This window comes from Pipra filicauda, unplaced genomic scaffold, assembly GCF_003945595.2.
Source record: "Pipra filicauda isolate LSUMZ 115617 unplaced genomic scaffold, ASM394559v2 scaffold67_size6003252_pilon, whole genome shotgun sequence".
Taxonomy (NCBI): Eukaryota; Metazoa; Chordata; class Aves; order Passeriformes; family Pipridae; genus Pipra; species Pipra filicauda.
In genome coordinates, this window is record NW_024104842.1 from 2,233,944 (window position 1) to 2,242,426 (window position 8,483).

Genomic DNA, 8,483 nt, shown 5'->3' on the forward strand with positions numbered 1-8,483 from the left:
CCTAGAGGGCAGGGCGAGGAGTGCGTAACGCTTTAGTTGTCTGCACGCTACTCTCCACAGGCTAAGCACAGCAGACAGACCGCTCGGCCGCCCCCGAGGGGTGCCACGACCCCGGGCGGCCGCGAAACCTTCCCCAGGGAGGGACAGAGCGGCGCCGGGAACACATTATGCAAATAGCGCAGCGAGGCCCCGCCCCGAGGCGGGCGGGCGCTCTGGCCCCGCCTTGTGGCCGCCGCTGGGACCGCCCCGCGCCACTCCAGTGCCCCCCGGGCGCGAACTGGGAACTTGGGGCGACAGCCCCCGAACCGGTGCGTGCCTTGGAGACTGGGAACAGCAACCAGCGGGGCGGCTGTCCACAAGGAGCCAGCGGTAGTACTTGGATGTTCTACCACACTCCAGAAGAAACGGGAGTCACTTCTGACGGCTGCGATTTCCTGTACTTCTGCAGACAAAACAGGCTCAGTTTTTCTTTCGGTTGGTTCGTTTCCTTTGTCCTCCTGAGGCAACTCTGCACACCTACAGTGTTAGTGTAATTGTTTTCGCCGGTCCTTGTCAGCAGGGTCTGACAGTTAAAGACCAGCATCCCCATCCCTAGAGACCAGGACAGTACCTGGAGGGGAGACTGAAAGGTTTTAGAACTGACAGGACTGCACAAACACTGCTTGCCACAGCCAGTTCTTTGAAATTCTTTCTTTCTTCGGGTTTAATGAAATGTTAATAAATTCTCATTCAAATACTCGAATAATGCTTATTCAGTTGTATGTTAGAATGTGCGTTTTGAGTTGCTTTCCATGCAAAACGTGAAATAAAATAACACACTTCAACCTTCAGTTTCTATTAAGAGTAGCTACAGACTCATTCTTTAATGATTCACAACCAAACATCAAAGAGGAATAACATTCAAAATTTTTTAAAAAGTAAGCCTAAGTCAGGTCTTTAAAAAAATGGCATCTAGCACCTCAGCCTTTTAATACAGTTGCCCTAACAACCCCTTGAGGTCAGTGAATACTGTGAGCTTTGCTTTCCAGACGAGAAACACGAGTTTTCACACTGCAACACGCGCTGCAATTCTGAACCAGAGATCTGGAGATGCCCAAACCAACAGCAGCAAAAGCTGTACTCCAGAGGGCACAGGATGCAACTCCTGCCCTGCAAACCCCGTCATTCTGTATCTCTACCTGAACAGGGTGGGGACTTGAAAATAGATCTCACACTTCCCATCATGAATACCACAGCTCCTAAGCACAGCACGAAGCTTGCCCTGGGCTTTAAGCGTATACCAGCTGTTGTGCTAAGATGCAATTTAGAGCATTCCGTTCTGAACATCAGGTTGTGCTCCAGGAATACCGAGGGGGAACTCCTGAGAAACCTAACCAGGGCAAAGGGTGACCGAGGACATAGAAGCACAGGGGTCAGGTGGAGGAAGTTCTCAACCAGCCATTGGGAAGCATGAGTGCCTTGCAGGCTTCTGGTGCCATGGACAGCCACTGCTGTTTAAAATCATGTAGGGTAGAGCGTAACAACACAACTGTGGTTTAGTCCCAAAAATCACAAAAGAACTTGAAGTGGACGTAGGTACTGCTGGGATCCCAGAACTTCCTATTCACTCCTGTAGTACTTGATCAATGGATCTGTCAGTGAAGCATAAGGTCGCCACTAAATGATGCTAACTACTGTAATCAGACAAGATTAATTCAAAATAGCACTGAGGACACTATGTTTTTACAATTACATGTCATTATCCAATATACCAAAACATGCAGTTTGTGCAGGTATTTCAGTAACATTGAAAATAAAAGGTAATCTACTTTCCTTGCTTCAAATCATTCTGTACAGGGTATAAAAACGTAGCAAAGGAAGGGCTCAATTAGCATGAACGCTTTACAATACACTCACTGTCTCCAGCAGACAGCAGCATCTTCATTTTGATTATCTTGGTGTTACAAAAGTAGAAATTGATATTCTGTAGGTCCACTCTATCAGTTTTACAGTATTTCAGCTACACATCTAAAGAAACCAACATCCTTGTGGGATTACACCTTGAAGCAGAAGTAAAGCTTTTCTGAAGGTGTTGCAAAGTTATTGAAATGGCTGGAATATTTAGTAGCCAAAACCAAAGTACTATAAAAGCTTATCCCAGAGGTTTTATTGTTTTGAGTACCAGTCAAAATATACTTAGTGTAGAAATCCATGTTTATTTGAAAAAAAAACCCAGAACTGTAAATGATACTTCACAATATAAATTAAATCTGTTTAGTTTTGGTGGCTGAAATAGCTGTGACTTGACTAATTGCTAAGTCACCAGTGTGATGCTATGGCTCTAACCTGCTAGTATAATGTTAAATGGGATCAGGGTGTCACTTATATTGCAAGTGTTATGAAAACATCCCATAAAAATAGTCAATCAACTACTTTCTCTCCTAGTATGATCAACAGTGAACATTATGAGGAACAAGCCTGAAACAGACAAATCCAACTTTTTGATTGAAATTTTTAAATAACCTTCGATCATTCAAGTATTATGGTCCCTATGTACACACTTCTAGGTGGCTAGAAAAGACATGGTAGACAATTGAGCACGCTGCCATCAAATTGTAAGAATTACAAAAATGTCAGATTTTACAGCAAATTGTACCTTAATACTTTAATTAAAAATAGAAGAGTTAGGTAGACTATTTTGCAAATACAACAGCACACTAGTGTGCTGTATATTAAGGCAATACCTTTAAATGCACACTTGTCATCTCTAACAAGTTTTATACAATTGCTACTGAGTGAAAGAACTATCATTGTCTTGCAAAACTGAGAAAGAAATACAAAATATCTGGAAGCCTACATTTTCAAAGTACAAAATTAACCTTCAGTCCTTGTATATATATGTGAAATACTATACACAGTAGAAACAGTGATTCTCCCCTACAAGATCTCACGAGGATTTCTTAAAGCTGGAGGCAAATTTGAAGGCTTTGACTCTTCATCCAGAAGCACTAAATCTTCAATTTCGCTACCTTTGTATTTTCTTTTACATATCTTCACAATAACTTTCTTCTTGAGGAATAATTTCAAAGCTTCTCTTGAAGCCACTGCTTTGGCATTTTCCATACTTTTACCACAGCCAGTACCCAAGTAGACAGACTTGCACCTCAGTTCACAAACTATATTTTCTAGAGAGCTTTTATTTTGAGGCAGGTCTGCAAGTTCCTTCAGGGGAACAAAAGCAACATCTAATGTAGCTTTTACGGACTGAATAGATGAGTTTAGAAGTTCTGCATGATTTACATTAGGACTGAAGCCTCCAACAGCAACCAGTTTCCAGGCTACAGCTTTGTAGAGTCTGTTAAAAAAAGGCTGTCTTTCCTTTGCATCTTCACTGGTTAATGGTTTGCACAAAGCCTTAGCAGGGCTTTCACCTGCCTGTGAGCCACTCTTGGAAGCCAGCAGGGAAGCACCTGCCTGAGCTCCACCCCGGGAGGAGGGACCTTGCTGAGCTCCACTCCGGGCAGCCAGCAGTGAGGCAGCCACCTGAGCGCTGCTCTTGGAAGTGAGCAGTGAGGATCCCGGCTGTGCGCCACTCCGAGCGGCCAGCAACGAGGCGGCCACCTCGGCACTGCTCTTGGAGGCCAGAAGTGAGGAGCCCACCTTAGCAGGGCCCTTGGGGGACAGCAGCAGCGAGGTGCCCACCTGAGTGCCGCTCTTGGGGGCCAGAAGCAGTGAACTGCCCACTTGAGCAGCACTCTTGGACACTGCTGCTGGGGTAGTCGCTTGGTTTTTGGAAGACAGCAGTGCAGCATTTGTAGAGGGGGTGCTTTTGGTGGTTGGTGGCACCGCTGCCACCTGTGGGGTGCTCTTGGTGGTCAGTGGCACGGCTGCTGCCACCACCGCTGCCTGTGGGGTGCTCTTGGAAGCTGGTGGCACTGTTGCTGCCACCACTGCTGCCTGTGGGGTACTCTTAGAAACTGGTGGCACTGCTGCTGCCACCACTGCTACCTGTGGGGTGTTCTTGGTGGTTGGCGGCACTGCTGCTGCCACTGCTGCAGCCTGTGGGCTGCCCTTGGCAATCATTGGTACTGCTGCTGCCTGTGGGGTGCTCTTGGCAGCTGGTGGCACTGCTGCCACCACTGCCTCTGGCTGCAGGGCGCTTTTGGCAGCCAGCGGCGCTACACTTACTGTAGTTTTCTTTTCAGGTGACGGCACATTTTCACACTTGCTTTCTTCAGACGGGCTTGAGCAAGGCTTCTTTCCTGGCTCTTTTTCAGATGAGGATGACTTTTGCTCAGCAGTATTTTCAGCATTAGCAGGTTTCCCTTCTGTTTCTATGTCTGATGCTACGACCATTTCTTGATCTGAGCTGCGAGTTGACTGGGAACTTTCTGGTTCTTTGCTAGTACCTTTTTCCTGTTTTTTTGGCAACGTGCTCTCTGTTTCCTTCAGGGCTTCTGCCTTGATTGTTTTCACATCCTTTCCAGCATCCTTAGAGTCTTTGCTTTTCACAACAGCTTGTCTCTTGGAGGGCTGCTCTAGCCCTTCTGCAAAACAAGTAAAATATGTTATCCTCTTTGATTTCTGAACTATGAAATATCCATGTAGAGAGAAATCATCTAAAACATTCTAGCAATAACTTCTGTGAATTTAAAAGGTATATATTAGGAATACACCTTGAACTGTAATTTCAAGTATTAACACACTATTTCAGAATATTTAGTAGTTTCTTGACAAAAACCTGAAAATACTCAGGTGTAAGATTTCAGATGTTGGTTTGGGACCCATAGGCAACTACGTATTTCTATTCTTGAAGTCCAAACCGAAAGTAACTAACATACATTAAAGGGACTATCTGATCTAAAAAAAAAAGAAATGTATTTTGTCTACTAATATCATAAAAGTTTCTTTAAGAAACTCAGTTTCTTACACAGCAGCGGCGTCTGACTAGCAGCAAAGGCAAAGCAACAAGAACGCATTTAAGCTGGAGCACAGCAGTCCATTGCAACGCACAAGTAATCAGCTTAAAAGTGAACCAGTTGTAGAAGTGCAAAACGACAGCTCTACATTACCAAAGGAGTACGTGTGCACTACATCCATTTTAGAGGTACTATATTGGGAAAAAAAATAGCACAGAGAGAGAAAACAAAAACCAGGAGTGTTTAAGGTAAATTATTTTGATTACTTTCTAAGCCCGAGGCAAGCCGAGAACATTTAGAAACAAGCATTTTCTAGACTCCTATGTATTGTCACAGCTATGATCTGCTAACCATTGCTACTTGATATGCCTCTTTTCTTCACCTTGGCAACCAGTTCGTCTCTCGTGGTGCGGACAGGCGCGCCGGTCACTTGGATGCCTTCAGCCATTTCCAGCGCCTTCTCCATGACCTGCGGAGGGTACCTGGAGGGGCGACAAGGGGAAAAGAGGGAAGGGGCGTCGTCAGGCGGCCGCGCCGCGCCTCCCCCGCCGCCCCGGCGGGTCCCGCAGAACTCACCGGCATCCCAGGAAGACGTGGTTGGCCCACACCATGGAGAGGGACACCAGGCGCTGCAGCTGAGCGCTGCCCGCCGCCGGCGGCTCGCCCACGTTGCGCAGCAGAAACTCCCGGCGGTACCGCCAGTGGTGCTCGGGCTCGCAGGCCCCGCGCAGCGTCTCCGCCCAGGCCGCCTCCTCCGCCGTCCGCCCCAGGGGCTCGGCCGCTGCCGCCTTCCCCGCCATCGCCGCCGCCGCGGAAACACGCCCCGCTCTTTCCGGAGGGCGCGGCCTGAGCTCATATCCGCCGGAGCCGGCCGGAGGGGCGGCCACCGCGGCCTGAGGCCTCGGCCTTTGGGGCGGGGCGGAGCCGTCTGAGTCCCGCTCTCTCCGCGGGTGCCGGGGGAAAGGAGGGGTCTGGGCACTGTTACGTGCACTGCATTGTGCCTGGGGAAAGCGTGAATAAAATTTCTGCTTTACGGCTTGATTTTTCTGGGCTTGCTGAGGTCGGAGTTCATGAAGATCAACTGGTGTTTTTACCTCAGAATAACAGTCAATTAGGTTAGAAAAGACGTCTGAGATCATCGAGTCTAACCTCTGACCGAACAGCACCTTGTCACCTAGACCATGGCTTTAAGTGCCTCGTCCGGTTTTTAAGCACCTTAAGGGACAGTGACTCCACCACCGCGGGCAGCCCATTCCAATGTCTTATCGCACTTTTTTTGAAGAAACTCCTCCCAATGTCCAGCCTGACCTTCCGCTGGTGCAGCTTGAGGCTATTTCCTCTCTCATCCTGTCGTTGGTTGCTTGGGAGAAGAGGTCCATTCCCACCTGGCTACAACCTCCTTTCAGGTAGTTGTAGAGAGCCTCCAGGCTGAACAACCCCAGCTCCCTCAGCTAGAGGGAGTCCTTCTCATAAGACTTACTCTCTAGACCCATCACAAACTTCACTGCCCTTCTCTGGAGATGCTCCAACACCTCAATGTCCTTCCGGAATTGAGGGTCCCAGAACTGGACACAATACTCGAGGTGTGGCCTCACCAGTGCCGAGTACAGAGGGCTGATTATTGCTGCGGTCCTGCTGGCCACACTATTTCTAATACATGCCATTGGATGCCATTGGCCTTCTTGTCCCCCTGGGCACACTGCTGGCTCATGTTTGACCAGCTGTTGACCAGCATCCCCAGGTCCTTTTCTGCTGGTGAAAGGAAAAGGAATCCTAAGGTCCTTTTCTCCTTTCCTCCTTGATGTTGTCCACAAAATTGGATTTGTTACCCGATGTGCAATAAGCCAAAAATTGTACACTCGAGAGACAGAGAATTGATATTTATTTCAGAGTTGCGCAAGCCTGGGTGCTTGGTGGTATTCCACAAATCAAGCACACCTCTCCATACTTTTTGTGCCATTATTTATACACAGAAGTTCAGAGTTAGTAACTTTCCAAGCACAGCCCCTCTATTATGATTAATTAGTAATTTCCATACAAGCTATGGAAATTAGCTTCTTCAGTTAGCTTCTACGCATGCTCAGGGGAAGGGTCTTTACCTGGACAGGAATCTTTTTGACCTGTAGGCATGATTTTTAGTATTATAATATGGTGGGGTTCTGCAGGAGTTCATCTTAGGTTCTGTGTTCTTCAACATCTTCATAAATGACTTGGATGCATGACTGGAAGGGATACTAAGCAAGTTTGCAGATGACACAAAACTGGGAGGAGCTGTTGACTCTCTCAAAGGCAGGGAGGCCCTGCAGAGAGACCTTGACAAATCAGAGGACTGGGCAATCACCAACTGTATGAAGTTCAACACGGGAAAATGGTGGATTCTGCACCTGAGATGGGGCAACCCTGGATGTACATACAGACTGGGGCATGAGATGCTGGAAAGCAGTGCCATGGAAAGGGACCTGGGGGTCCTGGTCACAGGCAAGTTGAATATGAGTCAGCGGTGCCCTGACAGCCAGGAGGGCCAACTGTCCAGGGGGGCATCAGGCAAAGCATCACCAGCCGGTCAAGGGAGGGGATCGTTCTGCTCTGCTCTGCACTGGGGTGGCCTCACCTTGAATATTGTGTGCAGTTTTAGGCACCACAATATAAGAAAGATATTAAGCTATTAGAAAGCATCCAAAGGAGGGCAACAAAGATGGTGAAGGGCCTTGAGAGGAAACTGTATGAGGTGTGGCTGAGGTCACTTGGTCTGTTCAGCCTGGAGAAGAGAAGACTGAGAGGAGGCCTCATTGCAGTCTACAACTTCCTTGTGAGGAGAAGAGGAGGGGCAGGCAGTGATCTCTGGTCTGTGGTGACCAGTGACAGGACCTGAGGAATGGCCTGAAGTTGTGATAGTGGAGATTTAGTTTAGGTTGAGCATTAGAAAAAGGTTCTTTACCCAGAGGGTGGTTGGGCACTGGAACAGGCTTCCCAGGGAAGTGGCCACAGCACCAAGCCTGACAGAGCTCAAGAAGCGTTTGGATGATACTCTCAGGCTCATGGTGCGACTCTTGGGGATGGTCCTGTGCAGGGCTAAGAGTTGGACTTGATGATCCTTGTGGGTCCTTTCTAACTCAGCATATCTGTGATTCTGCAATAGTTCACCTGCAGAATATATGAACCTTGAGTATTTTGCCAAGTTAACAATGTATATACATAGATATACATTGACATCTTGATTTACTATATCCTTTAAGCTTGTTAGTTCCCAGTTGTCCTTGACGAAGGGATGCTAGCTGCTGCCTGTTCCACTGATTAGGTCTCCTTACTTGCTGATTAGGCTTGCATCAAAGACCATCCTGACTTAAAATAATCTTGACATATTCCACATTTTGCAGCATCGGCGTGTGACAGGAAAGTGGTGCCAAGGACATGGGTTGTTGTAGCCTTTTGGAGGAAGCACTAAGTGAGGACTGCTGTCTACAAAAGGTTCTTCTAATTGCTCTTGCAGCTCTATAGGCTGCATTTAATTTGCAAAAGATTACCCCAGAATTTAATTCAAACTCAGTGTAAAAAAGTAATAGGCACACTGTGAAAATATCACAA

The 8,483-nt window shown here is 47.5% G+C and overlaps 1 protein-coding gene across 2 annotated transcripts; it reads right to left on the reverse strand.

Moving 5' to 3' along the window:
* Window positions 1-831: 831 nt before the first annotated feature.
* Window positions 832-5,732, reverse strand: LOC113995613 (CDKN2A interacting protein). Of its 2 annotated transcripts, XM_027735830.2 has the most exons (4): window positions 5,475-5,732; window positions 5,250-5,380; window positions 4,078-4,526; window positions 832-3,936 (listed from the first exon to the last, which is right to left on the reverse strand). In XM_027735830.2, the coding sequence occupies exons 1-4, from the start codon at window positions 5,696-5,698 to the stop codon at window positions 2,917-2,919; spliced, it is 1,824 nt and encodes a 607-aa protein (XP_027591631.1). In that variant the 5' UTR covers window positions 5,699-5,732; the 3' UTR covers window positions 832-2,916. The 2 variants fall into 2 exon arrangements, with proteins under 2 accessions (XP_027591631.1, XP_027591630.1); XM_027735829.2 differs by having other exon boundaries at window positions 832-4,526.
* Window positions 5,733-8,483: the final 2,751 nt, after the last annotated feature.

Bases quoted from the DNA above. Each gene is read 5' to 3' on its own strand.
- LOC113995613 (XM_027735829.2), bottom strand. From the start codon at position 5,698: ATGGCGGGGAAGGCGGCAGCGGCCGAGCCCCTGGGGCGGACGGCGGAG. The intron at 5,381-5,474 runs GTGAGTTCTGCG...TCGCCCCTCCAG, and splicing joins CACGTCTTCCTGGGATGCCG to GTACCCTCCGCAGGTCATGG. The intron at 4,527-5,249 runs GTTAGCAGATCA...CTTGTTTTGCAG, and splicing joins AGGCATATCAAGTAGCAATG to AAGGGCTAGAGCAGCCCTCC.